Below are 20,390 nucleotides of genomic sequence, written 5' to 3'. Positions count from 1 at the left end.
CTGGGTCCTCATTTTACCCACCTCGGAAGGATGGAAGGCTGAGTCAACCTTGAGTGGGTGAGATTTGATCCGCTGATCTGCTGAACTAGCAGTCAGTTGAAGTAGCTGCAGTACTGCACCCTAACCACTCACCACCTCGGCTCATTTTATACATATACATACATACATACATACATACATACATACATACATACATGTGTGTGTGTGTGTGTGTGTGTGTATAAAATTAAGTGTTTACCAAGACACCTGGTCTACCCCAACATGTGGGAGGGAGCATTCTGCTCCCTTTTGCCTTTCAGCTCCAATCCAGGAGCCCTCAAGCAGCCGCATTCACGACAAACATTTGTCAAATATAAATTTGGTATAAAATGGTTTGTTGTGAATGCGACTGCTTGAGGGCTCCTGGATTGGAGCTGAAAGGGAGCAGAATGCCCCCTCCCACATGTTGGGGTAGACCAGGTGTCTCGGTAAACACCTAATCTTTCCCCTGGCTCAAGCTTATCAAGGGAGGAGAACTTGTGGCTCAGTGGTTAATACAACTGCCTAACATGCAGGCAGCCCAAGTTCAAATCCAACTAAGGGTATAGCTGGCTGATGAGAGCTAAAAAGCTTGAAATAGATCTACACTAGTCTTCCTTCATTTCTTTATCAGCAATATATATATATATTGTATATATATATATAATCTCCAAATATAATATTTGGATAGATGGATAGAATGGTATATTGCTTTTAAAATGTGGGTATTTGATTAAAATTAATTAGCATATCCAAGTCAAAGTTTATTTTGGGAAAAAAACAAGTATAGAACAAAACAATCTACAAACTATTTAAATGTAAAAGAGGAGGACCAGTTATAAAACCAAACTAAAGAAATAATACTGAACATTATTGTCAATATTATTATGAGTTTTAAGATTTGTATGTCCATGATACAATGGTTCATAGATCTGGTTGAATGAGAATTGTAACGCAATGTTAATAATACTAATTGGAGGTTTCTGTCCCTGGACCTATCTATGGAGTATAAAAGATGCAGTTAGCAAGGTTATATTAATTTTGTTAAATTTATTTATTTATGGCCCCTTGGAATCAGTGTTGATTTCTGTCAACTGACTGCACTAGTTCCCACAGTTTTCTTTGCAAACTTTTGGAAATGGCTTACCACTGTCTTTTTCCTAGGACTGAGACAGACTGACTGGCCCAAGGTCACCCTTCATGGCCTAAGGCAGGACTAGAATTGACAGTTTCCTACTTTCTAATCTGGTATTTTAATCACTAGATGGGAAACATAGGACATTTTGCAATAAATTGAAGGAGGTGCTCAAACTCAAGGGAACATCTTTGAACCAAGAAAATACAACCAATAAAGTTTTTCCTCTACTATTATCTTCAATGTAAGTTATAAATTAGGGTATGATATCACTATATGTATATCAATCACTAATTTTGCTGTTGTTTTCCTAGGTAAGTGTCATCTTTGATTTGTTAACCCACCTACCTTAAGTCCCTGAAAATATACTTCTGAGCTGACATATGCATTATTATGTGCATATATTCCAAACTCCAGACAGTTTCTCTGAGAAAGTCTGGGGTTATAAAATATATTTTACAAGATTTTCTCCTGCCAGACACCAAATGCATATATCTGTCTGCTAGGTCTGTATATCTAAAGTTTTGGTATTGTGTTTGAGGTACATATGGAACCAATAAAAAAATATAACATACTTTAGAGAATTATTTTCTTTTATCATTATAAACTTTTTTTAAAAAATTCTTGCACGAGAGTATACATTTTATGTACCTGTATGGTGGCTTCACACATACTGTTTCTGCTATATCAAAAGGAATATGTAAAGTATGTCATGATTTCTTTAGATGTTCATCCATTTGATTGGTTCTGCCAATTAACAGAGGTATGGTTTTCCCTTCAGTGGCATTGCCTATGGAATAGCCTTCAATAGTTGCTGACTTATAAAGGGTATAAAACAACGTTTCTAATTTAGAACACATAGTTTCTAATCACAAAGTAAAATTGGAAGACTTTTTTTGAGGGTCACTTGAGTTGTCTCAGTTTGACCTTTTTGCCTGTTGTTTATTTGAAACCCATCAAAAGTATTAGAATATATTGGGAAAAACAGGTAGAGTTATAAGAGAGTAATGACTAGATTAACATATCCAGAAATCCTACACATTGAAAAGAAAGATCCCTGTTAAAACTAATCTGGTACATTATTTCCAATTCTACTGATAATATTTCCAATTCTACTGATAATAAAACAATGAAAACCCTCTTCTCTTAAACATTCATATTTTGTGAATTGTTTTTAAATGCTATTTAACAGCTTTAAATAATGCATGCATGCAGGTATAATTGTCCATATGCATTTTCTGCACACTAAACACTGATTTATTGAATAAATATTTGAAGAGTAGAAATTACATCTATATCTATATCCATATAAGGAATAAATGTATGAATGCAATGGTTCAGCTGAGAACCATTTTTGCTACTACTATCTGCTAATATCTTTTAAATTTTATGTAACAGATGAAAGCATGTTAAGCGTAGACTGGTATTTGTAAAATTGATAATAGACAATAATACAAAAGTAATTTATAGATTCCCTACTTGTATCTGAATGTTACAAGTTTATGCATTTTTAAGGTTATTGTATATAACTATTCTACTTGAAAATATTTTAGGTACATATTTGATTCTAGAAATATATGAAGGCCAACAAACACTTCATTTGTGTTTATTACTGAAAGAACTTGGTAAGTCAATTTATGGTAGTGGTTAAGGCAGCAATTTATAAACCTGGTCCCCCAAGGCACAAAGCCAGATGAGTGATCTTGGGCTAGTCATTCTTTCTCAGACCTAGCAAGCAGGCAATGGCAGACTACTTCTGAAAAACCGGTGAAGAAAACTGCAGGGACTCATCCAGGCAGTCACCAGGAGTCAAAAATTATTTTGAAGGGATCTTTGTAACTTTCTAAAATGAATGTCTTTGGATTGAAGTTGCTAAATTGCATTTTTTCTTCAAAAATTTATTTTATTTTTTAATTAGAATTTGCCAGCCATTCTTTCACCTAGTTCTTTTCCTGATTCTTCCCTGCCTCCAAAATGTTAACCTTATGGACTTCAAGGTGGGGGAAATGGTGAAAGTGGAGAACTAACATGTCTCCAATGATCGGAGGAAGAGTCCAGTGACTGGCAGTCAGCCCAGATCTGCAGAATTTCTCCAGATAAAAGAGAAGCTAAGAAATCACCCACATGTGCTCTAAACCCACAGGATCTGAAGGGAACCTGTGGATGAACCGCAGATCAAACACCAGGAGAGGAAGAATGATCAAACTCTCAATCTCATGAAGAGCCTGCATATAGGACCCTGGGTTGACTCAAATTCTGCTTTACCAAGCAACTAGAATATCAATACTTTGACAGCGACAGAGATCTTCTAATTAGCAGAACAAGTACATCACTTGGTGAGTGCCATTTTGACCCAAGAAAAATAAAAAAATAAATAATCAAAACATTTTAAAATTAATTGAAGGCAAGAAGCTTGCTAAGAGTTTGAACTATAAAATAATGGAAGATTGGATTGTGATTATGACAGAATTAGCAGAAATGACAAAATTGACTTTATTAAGGATAAACAATATGATTTTCTTAAAAGTCTAGACACCTTTTATGAGCCTTTTATTAAAAATGGATAAAAATGATGATGATTTCTGGATTTGTATTGAATATGAGAAGAAATGAATGATGGGAAGAAATGACAACAATGTTTTTAACTGCTGTACGAAATATTGGAATTCGTTTCTTTAAATATTTATTTTCTTACCTACTGCATTTTCTTTCTCTTTTTCATAATTTTATTTTATGCATTTTTTCTATTTTTTTACCTGTTTAAAACAATCCCAATAAGTTATGACAAAATGTTAACCTTTAACCTAACAACTAAAAACAAAAAAACTACCAATTAAAAAAAAACCCTGTAGACTTTAATCGCACTGATATAATACATTCAATTAAGTTGTTCAATTATTAGGATTAATAATGACTGATATAGATTATTGTTATAATATTAAAATGTTTTAATAATTACCATTATTGTTGTTTATAGAATATGGTAATCCATCTAGAGTCTATTAATTTGGCCGAATAGAAATGTTGTAATAAGTTATTTGGAAAATACTAAACACTTGATAATCCTGTACTACCTAAATTAGAAAGTTAATATGAAGGAATAAAAAAGAGCCCATCAGTTCATCAATCCAGTTCTTGTCTCCACTATTTTCTTGGTAAATAGCAATGGCAGATCGTTAACAAGATTTTCCCAGTTCTACAGGTGGCAGTTACAAAAGAAAATTGAAACAATTCCCTTACAAGTTGTTATAGTTATTATAGTCATTCGTTCGTTGAAAGACAGATAAATCTTGTTTTATTTCTCTCTGTGCCATACAGAATATTAGAAAAACAATTGAGAATTCAAAACTAAACTTCAATGAGTCCTTTTGCCTAAACTTTAAATTCAAATAGATTTTCCTCAAGATAGAAATAACTATTAGTATTCTTGAAGTGTTGTATATTAACTTGCTCCTTATTATTTTCATTACAGAGTACTTATTTTCCAATAAATAAATACTTTCCACGGATTAATCAAAAGTAGTTAATTGTAACCCACTATCTGCTGCTAGATAAATGGATTTTCCATCCCGTCTAGAGCTAATTATAGGAGGAATTGGTACTTAACACAATTTGTCTTCAGTTAGGATATTGTAACTATAGCTGATATGGTAGACATGAGTAAAGACTGAAAGAAAGGTAATCTATTTATTTTTGGACACACTTAAAGGCAGAAAGCTACAGAAGGTCAGATTATACTGAACACCAGTAAGAAATAAAAAGATGCCAAGTAAGAGAAGGCCCAAGAGCAATAAATAAGAAAATGGATAAAACAAAGCCATTGCTTCCATTCTGGCAAAGATGAGGCAGCAAAAAGCTTAGTCTTGCATAAGTGTGAAGTTCTACTTAACATGGGACGGAAATCTTTCTGTCTCTAAGTAAACCCATATATATCTTTCCTTTCAGTGGTATATCTTTCAGCTATTGCTGACACAGATCTGATAGCTCTCGTCTTAGACATTGAAAGACTACTGCCCAGTAAGCTCTGGAATCTGGAGTCATTTTACAATATATTCTTGTGTGTTACTGAGCAGAACAGCGGCTTTTGTTTGTTGCTATAATAAGTATCAATAATATTGTGAATGGCAGCAAGGGTGCATAGAATACTGGGCTAGGAGTAAACAACTCAGTTCTGGTTATACCCTGGTCATCAGAGTCACTTGGGCCCAGATCTTGGCTAAGAAGATAAAAAACAACTGCCTACAAATTTGCACTGGATAGAGCAGGGGTGTCAAATTTGGCTTGTCACGTCGGTGTCATGTGACATGTCACGACTTTTCCCCCTTAGCTAAACCAGGCGTGGGCATGGCCAGTGTGTGAGGCATCCAGCCCGCGGGCCTCAAGTTTGACAGCCCTGGGCTAGAGGAATAGATTTAATCCATGGTGGTTTGTTTTGGCCTAAGAATGAAAATTTATAATGATAAATAGTTTCAAATATATTGGTTAAATCCTCTAACTGTACTCTTTTTCAGCTAAATATATATATTTACAGTTTTTTTAAATATCATACCTTGCATTTTTTTTAAAATTTGATTTATATGCCACCCTTCTCTGGAGACTCAGGGCGGCTTACAATGCATTAAGCAATAGCCTTCATACTTTTATATATTTATACAAAGTCAGCTTATTGCCCCCACAAACTGGGTCCTCATTTAACCTACCTTAGAAAGGATGGAAGGCTGAGTCAACCTTGAGCCTGGTAAGATTCGAACCTGCAGAAATTGCAGGCAGCTGTGTTAATAACAACATTTAATTTTATTTAAAGTAATATTCTCCATATACCACTTCTAGTATCTTACTAGGAAGATGGATATTAAAATTTAGCTATATGTAAGTGTTTTGCACATGAATTAATATAGGCATTATATTTTGAAGATTGTTTCTTAGAAATAAAATAAAATGTCACATCTCCACTTCATGTATGTTTTTTTAAATATAAGCCCTATTATATTTTATCTTATATAGACATATATGTTATATCTGTACATTTTACAACTATACAATGTTGGATGAGGTATATCACTCCATGTGGAAAGACAATGCAAAAATTACACCATTGAATACCCTTATTGGATATTTATAAAGATAACAGTTTTACTAATCACTAAGTTCAAACATTAGAACCTCTTTTGAGAGGAAAGCCTAAAATTAAACATTTTTAATAAATTATGTGCATTGGACTCACATTTCACCATTCATTATAAGAAACAGCACTTGAGTTTTATTTCATTTACTTCAATTCTATTTGCATAAACTCTCATAATGTATACTGTATATTCATAAAATTCAATATAATAACAATTTGGAGAAAGAGTCTTCCTAGACCTGGTATGGAAAACTCTGAAGTGAAACACAAACTTCAATTCATATATTATAAATTAATGAGATTCACAACGTAGTCTTGGAAAAGCATTGACATTCACATTATTTTATAATCTACAGGAGAATGCTGATAAAATGATATACCATTGGTACATGATTCAAATAAAAATGTCTAAAATGTATAAATGCATTTCAAATTTACGTTGGAAATATAGATAATATCCAGGATGATTTTACTCTGCTTAATGGACTTGTAAAAAGCCAGAAAATTTTGGGTTCAAATACATGTACCGAAAGAAAGACTTTTAAAGGGAATTCTTTTAAAGAATTGTACTGGTTTGTGTATAATTGGAAATCACAATTTCCACTCATGTGAATGAGATTGACTTCATGTGCTCCACTTTTAACTCAGCTTCCCATAGTCGTAAGTCAGTTAGACTTTTTCCTTCTTTCTTTAACTATCAAACAACGATTCACACGGTGTTAAACTCTTTTCTTTAATATGAAAAAGATGATAATTTTGGCTTATTGAAAATTATAATATTCTCTACTTTCTGATGTAATGTACAATTGAACAGTTCTAGGCAACCTAGAACTGCAAGATTTTATAATTCCCAGTAAATTTCCTGTTACGCCAGCTGGTCTCCACATGTTCTACATTGGACAAGTTTTCTTGCTCTTTTCAGATAGGAAAACATAAAAAAAATATTTAATAATTTTTATAGTAGGTTTTGTTTGATGTAATTAATATATATTATAATATGTTATAATATGTTATAATATATAACATTATAACTCAAATTAGGATATGATGTGATATTCATCACCTGACTTTGCATTAGTGCATTTGCCTCCATTCACTGCAATCCTAGTCCCCTTCTAAATAGCTTACGTGTGTTCCTCAAAAACTAATGGTTGCCATTCACTGATGTTGTGTCATCCACTCTTCTTGTGGACACATTCAAGAGGAACAAGATAGAAGTGTATAGAGGTTGTCCTTGACTTACAACCATTCATTTGGCAACCATTTGAAGTTACAATAGCACTGAGGAAAGTGACTTATTATCAGTCCTCACACTTATGACTGTTGCAGTTATATTCCGGCACAGCAACCAACCTGCATTTATGATGTTTGCAGCATCTTGGAGTCATGTGATTGCCATTTGCAACCTTCCCAGCCAGCTTATCACAAGCAAAGTCACTGAGAAAAGCCATGTTTCTTAATGACCGTGCTTAACAGTGGCAGTGATTCACTTAACAACGGTAGCAAAAAAAGGTTGTAAAATCTTACTTAACAACCATCTTGTTTAGTAACAGAAATTCTGGTTCCAATTGTAGTTGTAAGGACTACCTACATTTCATGTCTGTCTGTCTGTCCATCCATCCATCCATCCATCCATCCATCCATCCATCCATCCATCCATCCATCCATCCATCTATCTATCTATCTATCTATCTATCTATCTATCTATCTATCTATCTATCTATCTATCTATCTATCTAATTTATACTTCTACCTATTCGTCCATAACAACTCAAGGCAGCTTACAGAATATAAAACCACATTTAAAACAATAAAACTGATAAAAAGAATCAAATAAATTAATACAGTATAATATAATAAAATCACCCCCCACTCCCTGCCCTGGTGACAGCAGATCACATGAGCCATTTAATTGGCCCCATCCCACTCTGGGTTCCCCAGGCCTACTGGCAGAACCAGGTCTTCAGCACCTTCTGGAAGAGTATTAGAGGAGCGGCCATTCTAATCTTTGGGGGAATGATATTCCAGAAAGAGGGAGGCACCACGGAGAAGGCCCTTCTTCTGAATCCAGCCAGGTGTATCTCCCTCGGAGCTGGGACCCGCAGCATTCCCTGCCTCCCCACTCTGATGGGTCAGGTCGATGTGATCGGCAAGAGATGGTCCTTCAGATAACCTGGTCCCAAGCCATGAAGGGCTTTAAAGGTGACAATCAGCACTTTGAGTTGCACCCATAAGCAAATCGGCATCCAATGCAGCTCCCGCAGGAGTGGTGATACATGTGCACACCAGGGTCTGCAGAAATTTGGGCCGCTACATTTTGCACCAACTGGAGCTTCCGTATGCTCTTCAAGGGCAGCCCCATGTAGAGCGTGTTGCAATAGTCAAGATGAGAAGTGACTAGGGCATGAGTGAATGTGAGTAGGGATTGTTGGTCCAGGAAAAGGACTATGAATGTTGCTGGATTATGCAAAACTTTTATTAAAAAGCCAATAATTATTCTTTAATTTTATTAAGTTAAGGAATACAGGTTCAGATAAAAAGGATAATCGCAGAGATATAAAGTTGGATTTTAAATATAAAGCAGGGAATATTTAGGTATCATTTTTAAACTTGTGTGGAATTCACTTAGAACAAGTAGAAGGGAAAATAATGAAGAATCACAAGTTGTTCAGCATAATTTCTTTGAAGTAACTCCTCCATCTGAGACTTTCTTAAAGGCAGAATTTTAGTTAAGTATATTTTGATGGGGCATCTACCCATATTTTCACATCCAAAACAGTGTTTGCAAAAAAGAGGTGTGTCGTGTTGAAGGTTGATTGCATCAACTTAACATATTGATTTTTTATTGTACTAATCATATTGTAAGCTATCGTGACAAGATTTCAATTTAAAAATCAATCAAATGTGTATTAAATAAGTACTACTCCCTATCTCCATTTCATCAAGGTTTAGTTAGTTTACACAATGTCATGTGGTCTGGTAATTAATCTCTATCATGTTCAATAACCTATGTACAAGGTATCTATACACATTTTATTCAAATAAAATCCTGAATGCAATCACATTGTGGTATGGTCAGAAACTATCATCCTAGATCTTTTATTCCCAAATGAATATCTGGATAGTGCTAGAAAAGAATAAACTATGCCAGTCTTCATCACCTGTGCAGAAAAGCATAAAATTTGTACAGCCAGTACTTGTCAGAATTTGTGGCCTACAGCAACAACTAAACATATCCTTAATGTAATTACTTTAAGTAAGCACATTTGTGTGCAACATTCATACAATTCCAAGCCAAAGTAGATAAAATCTGAACTGGAATGTGCAAAATTTATAAAACACACAACCCTTTTTATTGTCATAATGGTCAAACTCTGACTTCTATAGCTAGCTCTTTGGCTTTCTTAGTTAAATAATTATGGATTATGGAAGTTGACATACTGTTGCCTGAAATAAATTGATGAAAGGAAGGAATTGTGCTTGCTTTTTTTTCATAGTGTGTCTCTCTCTGCTGGATGCCAATACATATTACATCCCCCCCTCTCTCTCCCTCCCTCCCTTCCTTTCTTTTTCTTCCTTCCTTTCTTTGTCTCTTCCCCCCTCTCCCTCCCTCTCCCTCCCTCCCTCCCCTGACCCCAGATGCTAACACAGAATTAAATGCTTACTAAAACTAACTGCCTATACATATTTGAGAAACTCTAAAAAAGGAATAAAATCTGTACATGTTTGTTCTTCATCACTATCCTGCAGGCTGCATACATCTTTGCAGCAAATGCATTCTGGGCACCTTGTATCTGTAGATAAACTTCAGAGCTGCAAGGTTAAGTGGGAAATAGAAATCCAATGACCCCTAGCTGGGTAAGTGAGCTTAACGACTTCGCTAGTGCCATATGTACACAGTGAAGCTGAACATACTCCCTTCTGTGCTACTTAGGAAAAGGGAAGATCAAACCAGGATCTACACTGCATTTTAAAATGAAAGATTAGAAAAACAGGAAAAACACTACCTGAAAGGGTTAATTACTAAATCTCAACAGGGAAGGGCCATGGAGAGAGAAGGGGGGGAGGGACTGAAGGAGAGAAAGAGAGGGGGAGGGAGGGAGGGAGGAGGAGAGAGAGATAGAGAGACATCTCTAAAGTCACAGATAACACTCTGGTTTGGTGTTTCAGAAGCTTTCTATCACAAAACGCAAGTCAGATGAATTGTTTGCTAAATCCTATTACTCCATGTGGAAAATCTTACATGCAAGTTAACAAGGCTGAAGAGCTGAGGAATGGTGCTGCTGACAGTATATTCCAACATCAGAACACTCTTAGCTCATGAAATGAATGGGGGACTACTGCTTTGCATTCTCAAACCCCTCTCGCTAATATCCAAATTCAAGGAATACACACTATTTTCCTGCATGTAATAAAAATGCCCTTCTAGCCACAAAACAGAGAGGTGGGTGAAAAAATGCTGAGCTTCAAAGACAGGGTCTGCTACCTATCAAGTTTTATTCTACAGAAATCGAGTAAAAACTTTGTGTTGTCACTATGTTTGCTGAAGAACTATTCCCTGGATCTTTGACAGCTGTGCAGTATCTGTTCTTTGCATAAATTACTCTCTTCTAAATCACATCCAGTAATTTTATTGCCACAATATGCAGAAGGCAGATCCTGGTGCATGCATAGTTTCCATAACACGGAAGTTTAAATACAGTAGAGCAGATTGCAGTGTAAGGATTTGTTTATTTATATGAATGAGAGGGAGTTTTAATTCAAGATTTAAAGTGACTACGATTTATATAATCTCAATTTGCACAGGCAGTACAAACACCGAGATGCAGCTTCCCATCACCAGCCAGTCAAGTCACACACATATGCACTGAACTTAGCTCTCCTTCTAGGTTTAACAAGGAAAACCCACAGAGCAAGCCGCACAGGCAACTCAGAATCACCTGACAAGAAACCATGCACATTTGAAATTGCAACATTGCACTTAAGCTGTCCAAAGATTTTTTTTTTAACATCATAAATGAATTATGTTGTTAAATGGGTTTTAATCCATTTGTACAAGAGCCAGAACAACTAGCAAATAATTCTCTTAAGTAGTGCGGAAATTTTAGAAGAGTGTGATAATGGAGAGGGAAGAAACCAGGTTACTTCCATAATGACTCTTTTCTCTTGACCTCTCACATTATGTACACTGACTTGAGTCATACAAAACTAAAATCAGGATATAATTCAAATAAATAAATGATGTGGGTGGGTGCTCAAGGCTTTCGTCTGCCATTTAAATGTTGGCAGGAAGGGAAAGACAACTTGGAATATTTCCCCTCTGGCTACTTATTTTCTCCTTCATTTGTCTGGATAATAAACTCACACAGAGGTGTATGGAAGATCAGCAACAGACCCAATAAAAACAGCTCCATCCAAAGCACATTTAGATATATTTTATATAACCATTCAGGAGCTACAGAAGACAAGTTTTTGAAGACTGACCGCAAATCCTACGTACCGCACAACAAACATCATATATTAGCAGAAATTTCTTATTTCTTTTCTATTTTTTTTTTTTTAAATAAGCAACAGCCACATGGTTAATATACATCGGAAGGTCTTTTCAATCTTCTGACAAATGTAGGATTTGGGGAAGGGGAGGATGAATTGGATACAATGACCCAAGAAACAGGATGGGGAAATGGGACTTGGGAAACAAACGGGCACGATTAATCAAAATCAATCTCACACGAACACCTTAGCCAAATCCACACGACCAGGAGTACACACACTCGTCCTCCCAACCCCTCCACTCGCAGCCCGGGTCAGGACTTTCAAGCGGGAGACAAGAAGACGGTAAGAAAAGTTGGCCGATCGCCCCCTACCTGAGGATAGCTGTGTCTCCCTGCCTCACCGTGATGTTGTCAGTGCCTCGGTTATAATCCACGCTGCGGACCGGCAGCCCTGTAGGGAGAAGGCAAAGCAGTCTCAGTAGGACCAACGGGAATTGTCTCCGATCGGGCTGAGCCCTTCCCACCATGGCTGGAGTTGCAAAGGATGGACTTTTTTTTTTTCCCTCTCTCTCTCTCTCTCTCTCTGTCAATCTCTCTCGGTGTTTGGAGGATGGTGAACTTAAACCCAGAAAAGAGAACAGGGAGAGGGCAAGCAGGCGAGAGAGGTACAGTAATATCCGGCCAGCGATCGAAAAACGCACAACTCTGCCTGTCCAGTTGATCAATTCTCTCGGATTCTTGGAGGGGTGAGGGTGGGGGGGATGTCTCCTTCCCGACCTGGTCCTGGCTTCTTTGGACGCTTCTCCTCCCCCAACCCTCTCCCTCCTTTCGATGCCTCGGGTTGGAAAGAGATAATGTCTTGTTGTTTCTCTCGCGCGCTCTTTTTTTTTTTTTTTGCTTGTTTAAGTCCCCCCCAGGCAAGCCGGACGGGGATGGAAACGAAGAAAAGAGGCGGTTACACACACGCACACATTTAAAGAAAAAAAAAAAAGAGGAGGGTAGGGAGCCCGACGGGAGGGGAGCGAGGGGCGGGAGAGACGAAAGCAAACAAATCAAGGCGTCCAAAAGAGCTCCGAAAGGGCAAGCGAGCCCCCTAAGGCGAGAAGCTGCGACTTCGCCTGCCTGCCTGCCTGCCTGCCTCCCCCCCCTCCTCCTGCTCCTCCAGCGTGTGGATGCTTTTGCTAGAGCGAGCGGCGCAGCAGTCTCTGCGCTCGGCTCTCTCCCTAACCCACTTTCCCAGGCGGAGCGAAGGGAGGAGGGAACGGGCGAGCGGCTCAGCGGTGGAGGGAGAGCGGGCGGGGGGGGAGGGGAAGGGAAAGAGGGTCTCCTCGCTGCCTGACTCAGTGGAAACTCGCTTGCCACGCGCTCGTGCCCCCCCCTCCCCACTCCAGGAAGCCACTCGGCCAGCTGCGCCGCGCATCCTTTCTCCCCTGGAGCCGCTGCCTGGTCAGCCTGTCCCGGCCAAACCGCGGATGCTCTTTTAGGTTGTCACGACAACAGCTTCACTGGAGGCACCTCTTTTTTTTTTTTTTTTTAGAAAGAGGGGTGGTAGGCCGTTAGTAAAAAAAAGGGGGGGGAGGAAGAAACGGGATGGGTGGCAGAAGGAAGGGTTGGGGGACTGAAAGGAAGGGAGAAAAACAAAAGGCTGTGGGAATTGGGAAGAGAGGGGGGAAAGGAGGGTATATAAAAAGAGTGAGGTGACATTGGGCAAGTGAGAATGAAGAAGCAAACTGAGACAAATTTCATTCGGTGTTAGTAGCCATACTGATATTAGATTTCTTCTTCTTGCATTCTGAAAGCCTAGAGCTGTTGCCTTGCTCAGCAGAATTGAACTTCTGTGAGGCATTGGCTGAATATAGGAGTAGCTACAGCATCATGAGGTTAAGTGTGGCTTCCAGTGGCAGGCTTGCCAAGCAGGCTGCTTCTACGTGTGATGGACAGAGGTGTGATGAACAGAGAGTTCAGTCAAGTGCTCACAATGAGAGAGAGAGAGAGAGAGCTGCTATAGGGTGAAATGGCTGTGTGTGTGTGTGTATTATATTCGTATAAGCTTGGTTTATTCTAAGAGAGGAGAGAGGAAGAGAGGAGAGAGGAGGCAAGCATGCTGGCCCGATCTCAGCTATCTGTAGCTTGCCAGACCATATTATGTGGAGTCCTATATGTGTGACTCTTAGCAGCATTTAAATTGGGAGCTTAAAAGGATTTAGGGATCAACCCTAGGCCAAAAGGACTTGAAACATAGTGAGGTCAGCGCCCTAGATGTAAAGGTATAACCCTCATTTCTCCAATTTACTTCCATGCTTATTAACGTCTTTGGCAAATGCGTTTTTGGCTCCAATTTGTTAATCCACACAAGTAGTTTATTTTTGCGCACGAATCAGTTTATATTATCCATTACCTGTAAGGGACAATTATTTCATAAGACATTTTTTTTTCATATGTTTTTGAAAACATCTCTAAGTAACATCTGAATTCAAAACTTAAAATTGCACTCATCAAATTTCCGTTTTCATTTATTTTATTTTATTTTAATCTTGCATTGGGTCCAAAACAGGATTACTGTCTCTGGGCCCTTAATTTATGCAGACTTCACCAACAGTGCTCTGATATTTATTAGCTAAGAAGAGGCTGTTATATAACTCTGGCTTTAAGATTACACACAGTCTTCAGCCTAATTTATATGGCTATCACCCTCATTTCAAAAGCCTGCTATGGTCAGTATAGGCCACTGACAAAGGTGATTGATTCTTTCCTTGACTGTCTGCTGTCTAAAAAGAGTCAGACTAAGGAGAAGATAAAAGAGGAAGACAGTGAAAGAAAGAATATTGTGCTCCCAATTGCTTTGGGTGCCTACTCTACTCACCATGGACAATGTGTCTCTAACAATTTTTTTTCTGTATGAATGTGGTTCTTGCCTGAAATACATTGACCAGTTGATAAAAATGATTCTGAAGTACATGCATACATACATACACACACTTTTTCCTATTGCAGTAACTAATTTTAATGAATAAAATGTGATCTACAAAATGAAATGAATGTTGCAGAAAGTGAAAAAGAAATAGGAAAACTTGGAGCTCTTTCTTCTCCATCCAAATCAGTAGAGCAGTCTTTTTTTTTTCTTTGATGAAAAAATGGAACATTCTTCTGGATAATTGGCATTTCAGGCTCATATATTGCTCTTTTATCCCATATTTTTCTTCTCCAGATAAAACATTCTCTACCAGAACCTCAGACCAGCCATTCCTCCCCCATCTCTCTTCTGGGCCCTTGATGTATGAGGGTCTAATTGGAGCAGAGACAATGGTGGTATTGAGTTGCCTGGAATGTGAATGCTGCATCTGTCCTCCCCAAATGCCAGGATTGGCAGCTGAGCTCCAGTTCATTTCAGCAGCTTCACCAACTTGACCCATGAAGCATTAAAAGAGTACCTAATGTACCATTTGGCTCAATGCACAAGAAAAGAACTTCATAAAGAGTCACATTCATGAAATGGGCATCAATATACATTTGATAAATAAATAAACAAACAGGCAAGCAATCAAAGTTGGTAACTACCTTGGATGATAGTTTAACTAGGTCTGTCATCTTGTTTTCCCATTGCTCATACATATGAGAAATGTATGTTTAATGTTCATGTTGACAATGCTAGTATCTGATCACATTTTGGAGGAAAGCTTTTGAAGGACAAAAGGAGGAATTGGAAAAGTATTTTTTTTTTGTAGGCAAGTGCCTAAAGGAACTGTTGTTACTTCACTCCTGCTACCATATTATGAAGATACTCACTAATCTGTTAATTACTTTTCCTTTTGCAATGGGAAAATCTGTATTGACATTCACTATTCCGTTTTTTCCAGTATTGTGATGTGTTGCTATCATTCAGCAGTGTTCAAGGATGAGATCATTGAAGAATCACCAGTATTCTGTGAATACTGGAAAATTATAAATGGGAAACAATAGGAGATTGTTTCTGTGTGTTATAAAGTAAGACTGAATGTGTGTTAAAATAAGATCTTCATATGCAAGGCTGATTTTACACTAAATCCAGATTGCAGGAGATACAAAACAGGGCAAGCAGTAGTATTGATTTAGCTTTAGTCCTACACAGTGGTTGCTGCTGCTGGATGATGATGCTCACTCACATTCAGATCAATAAGCACACTTAGACTTGAGGCCCAGAAGACCATTGCCATATGTATGCATATGCTTTAGCTGAGTAGACTGTATCCTATTCTTGCATGAAGATATCCTTTATTAAATTGCTGGTTGTTTTTTTTTTTTTAAATATATATAAAAAAATAGTGCTTTCATTTTTTTTATAAGTATGCAAGTTTTTTAATTATACAAGAACCAAACGTAGATTTATTTATACCTTTTAATGCCACTGGTTAAATAATTGGCCCAAGCAGATGGCAACACCTAGCCTACCGCAGCTAAACCGGATTAATATTTGGCTGGGAGATTGCCAGAAAATCCCACAGTTGTAGACTAGACTGTGAAGTTGAAAAAAAATCAAGAAGATATTTCTTGCTGGCGAGAAAATTACATGAATTACCCAAACCTGTGGATTCACAGAGAGTCAACCCCTGTTGAAGGAATCTTTACATGCAGTTTTAAAATTACATCACCCTGTGAAGCTTTATTTGTGTTCTCAGTTAAAAGAGGAGGGAGAGAACGAGGGAGGGAAGACTTCTTATTTTTGGATCTGAATTTTAAGATGAAATGTCCATCAAAATCTAGACTAGAATATATTAGTGGTAATTTCTCACTAACATCATTTTACAGGTTGTTTTTTTTAAAAAATAGAATACATAGAATAAAACTTATCTGACCTTATTGTTTTACTGTAGACATGTTCCCCAAAATCTCCACTAACCATTTCTGATGCTATCAATTCTACCAGGTCTACCATTGATCTTTTAAATTGATTTCTTCAATATATAATAAAACATTGTCTTTTCAATAATCATATTTTAATTTATGTACAATGATTTTTATATTATCCAGTCAAAACAGTCTGAATAGTGTACAGTTGCATATTAACATACATGCATCTTACACTATCAATCCTTATCCACTCTATCTATTTGGGACCTAGTGGAAATGAAATCTAGAAACAACTAGAAAATGTCAAAACTGGCAAGGCTGATCTAATGCTAGAAATTGGAACTTATGGGTATTAGCTTACATTACTTTAATCTTAATATTAAGACTCCATTGCACTGATATGCTTTTGAATAATGAAGCTTTTTCTCCCTTGTCCAAAATGACCTTGACAAGGACAATATTGTACAATAACTCAAAGCTGTAACAAAGCTGAGTATAATCTAAAGCTTCCAATTCTATCAGGCAGTAGTGCATACTTAATTCTATGTAATCATATGAGTTGTTCATTTGTAGTTAATAAGAGTTATTATATGTTAATTAAATACCAGTGCATAAAGAAAACATATTTATCGGAGATTTACAATCATACAATGCGAGTTGCATCTGCCACATAACTGCTAAATCTAGCTAAATATATCCTTATCTCAGAATATTTACTTAGGAGACAGTTACTACCCCGTTAAATCTAAATTTAATGCCTAGTTAAATATATTTAGGATTCACTTCGTGGAAAATGGCATCAATATGTTTATATAGAAAATAGTAGAAGACTTCCCTAGATGAAATAAGGCAATAAAAACATTTCTGATGGTTGCAGTAACTACTAAATGCCAGATGGAAATACAAATGGAAAGAAAATTTGTCTCCCCTCACGAGAAGCCAGATGACTAAAACTAACTTACCGTTTTGATCACAAAATGGTCTTCAACTTCCCTGCTCCAAATTACAGAAATGGAGAAATGGAGTGAAGATTGGAAAAAAGAAGACTCATTAAACAACAACAACTCTAGGATCACTTAAGAGCAAGGTTTTGCACACTAACAGCCACGTCTCTCTCTCACACACAAGGAACTATTTTACAGGATCTACTGCTACTAGTAGATGAATTAGAGTTATACCCAAATTAAAGTAAATATTAAAGTAAATATTGGGGAATGTCTTCCATTGTCTTAAATTCTGTTGCCTTCTCTGCGTTTCTCCTATTATTATTTTTCTGTCTATTTATTCTATTTCAGTGCCCTGATACTTTTTCTCCATTTATACTTCCAAATTCCTGACCTGGTTGTTGATTCTGCAACTGCTAATCTTTGCTGCTCTGATTATCTATTCTACCCATTGCATTGGCAAGGCAAGACTGGTCATCAGATATTGTTATCATTCACATCTAAATTTCTTGGCCTCAAATGCTCAAGGCTTTTCACCATCCTTCTTTTTATCATCAGTTAACTTTCACTGACAGAATATAAAGCTCTTTACCCTTACACATCATTGGAGAACTCTCTTTCCAACAAATGATTTGGTCCTTTCTCATATTTCAAGTCATGCTTAAAGCAAAATATTACTGCAAACCTATTTTTAAAACCTCTTGTTCCTATGATTTTCATTTATTATAGCATAAAACAAGATAAGAGTTTGTAATTATTTTTATGGCAATAATACCGCCCTTAAAGCCAATGGCTTTTAATATGCAATTCTAGATAGATAAGGATTTTGAAAAATATATTTTTTTCATTTCACACATAGACAAAGATTGCTTGTATTGTTATAAAAATCTGAAAATTGGCTAATAAGGCCTGTGTTACCAAACTACAAATAAAATTAAATTTGAAAAGCAAGTGAATTCCTATTAAATCATGGATTGTCTCATTCAGCAACAGTATCTTTCCAACATCATAGATAATGTTACCTACTTTGAGTAACTAAGCTTCTGCAAGAAAACAGTTAGGTTCAGAGACCACCAAGGAGCCTTCATTTCAACCCTGAGCTACAAATATTCTCCTTTATTGGTAGTATCTTCCCATCTAGACAGAGCAACATTTCACAATTGCCTTTTCTCACTCAAGGAACTTATACTGATGACATATTCCAGTGACAAAATTCCTGAGTTTTCCACTATTTCTGTCTTTTTTCATACCTTAAAACATCTTTTGAGGAAACATAGCATGTATATTTCACTTGTAAATTCAGATTTCTGCTTGGAAGCATTGAGTTTCATTTATATTTCTCTAAGCCCACCCTGTTTTGAATTCCCTGAAAACTTACAACATGAAGTAATATTCTAATGAGACTTTGATTGTCTCTGCCAGATCATTCAATAATGATTTAACCTTTACATTTAAGCTTCAGTCAATATAAAGATCTATCACAGGGTGTCAAACTCAATTTTATTGGGGGTCACATCAGGGTTGTGTTTGACCTCAGGAGGGCCAGGGTGGGCATGGCCAGGGTGGGCATGGCCAGCTTGACATCACTCATATCGGGGGGCGCCTGTGGCCCGAGCACTCTGTCAGCGAAAACAGGCTCCAGAGGTCCATTTTTGGCAGCAACAGCTCCTGCAACCCTCTGCCAGCAAAAATGGAGCTCAGGGGGGGGGAATGGAGCACATGGCCCTCATGAGCTTCATTTTTTACCATGACAGCCTCCTGCAGCCCTCTGCCAGTGAAAATGGAGCCTCCCCAAGCTCCATTTCTGCTGGCAGAGGCACCACAGGCCGCACTTTTGCTGTTTCCAGAGTGGCCTGTGGGCCAGATCTAAGCACCCCACGGGCTAGATCCGGCCCATGGGCCTTGAGTTTGACACCCCTGATCTATCAGGTAAAGCAAAACGATATTTTTGATCTTGAAGATTGCTCAGTAATATTTTGGATATTATAACATCTTGTGGTAAAGGTAGTGCCTGTATGGTGAGATACATTTATACGTTTTTAAACAACCCATTTTAGTAGATCTTTGGGAAATTTTACAATTTTGTCAAAAGAATTTGAAGTAAATGTTTATTCTAAAACTAAGCTCTTTCAGAAAATACTTTAGTGACTTTGAACATATTATCTAGAAAATTAAAGTCTAACATATCTAGAAGACATAAGGTTACAGAAGGGTGTTTTAGATGCAGATAATTACAGATTGATTATCCATGACCTGCATTTATTTTTATCTGATATACAATTTCAACATTTTAAATATTCTTTTTGTTGTTTTTCCTACAAATCTTCCAAAAAACTAGTTTTCAAATATTGGCAAATTGGGTTTCCAGAGGTATTCAAAACTCCTAAGGCTAACTCTTTCTAACAGGTGCTAATAGTTTCCCAAATACTTTTTTTGATATTATTATCGATAATAATGTATGAAGAATTTGCAATATGGGAAGCGACACGGTGCACCCATGTAACACCTCTCCTGCACGAGCTGAACTGGTTCCCGGTGGTCTTCCAGATGCGATTCAAGGTGTTGGTTACCATCTTTAAAGCACTCCATGGCTTAGGACCTGGGTACTTACGAGATCGCCTTCTGCTACTGATAGCCTCCCACCGGCCAATACGTTCCCACAGAGAGGGACTCCTCAGGGTGCCGTCGGGCAAACAATGTCGACTGGCAACCCCCAGGGGGAGAGCCTTCTTTGTGGGGGCACCTGCCCTCTAGAATGAATTGCCCCTGGAGATACGAATGATACCTGACCTACGTGCCTTTTGCCGTGCCCTCAAGACCTTATTGTTTCAACAAGCTGGGCTGGC

General features: G+C 37.4%; 1 protein-coding gene across 2 annotated transcripts in view; it reads right to left on the bottom strand.

Annotated features, from left to right (window-relative positions):
- Positions 1–20,390, bottom strand: part of LSAMP (limbic system associated membrane protein) — a 609,585-nt gene that overhangs the window by 499,560 nt on the left and 89,635 nt on the right. Inside the window, exon 2 of one of the 2 annotated variants that reach the window (XM_034411614.3) lies at positions 12,146–12,224. In XM_034411614.3, coding sequence (XP_034267505.2) covers positions 12,146–12,224 — 79 coding nt within the window. Of the gene's footprint in view, positions 1–12,145; positions 12,585–20,390 lie in introns of those variants that run through there. The other variant, XM_087894797.1, reaches the window with a different exon arrangement.

The sequence above is a fragment of the Pantherophis guttatus genome, chromosome 5 (assembly GCF_059756535.1).
Source record: "Pantherophis guttatus breed Tessera chromosome 5, ASM5975653v1, whole genome shotgun sequence".
Taxonomy (NCBI): Eukaryota; Metazoa; Chordata; class Lepidosauria; order Squamata; family Colubridae; genus Pantherophis; species Pantherophis guttatus.
Note: the sequence above shows the minus strand (reverse complement) of the source record. Positions and strands in the feature narration are given on the sequence as shown.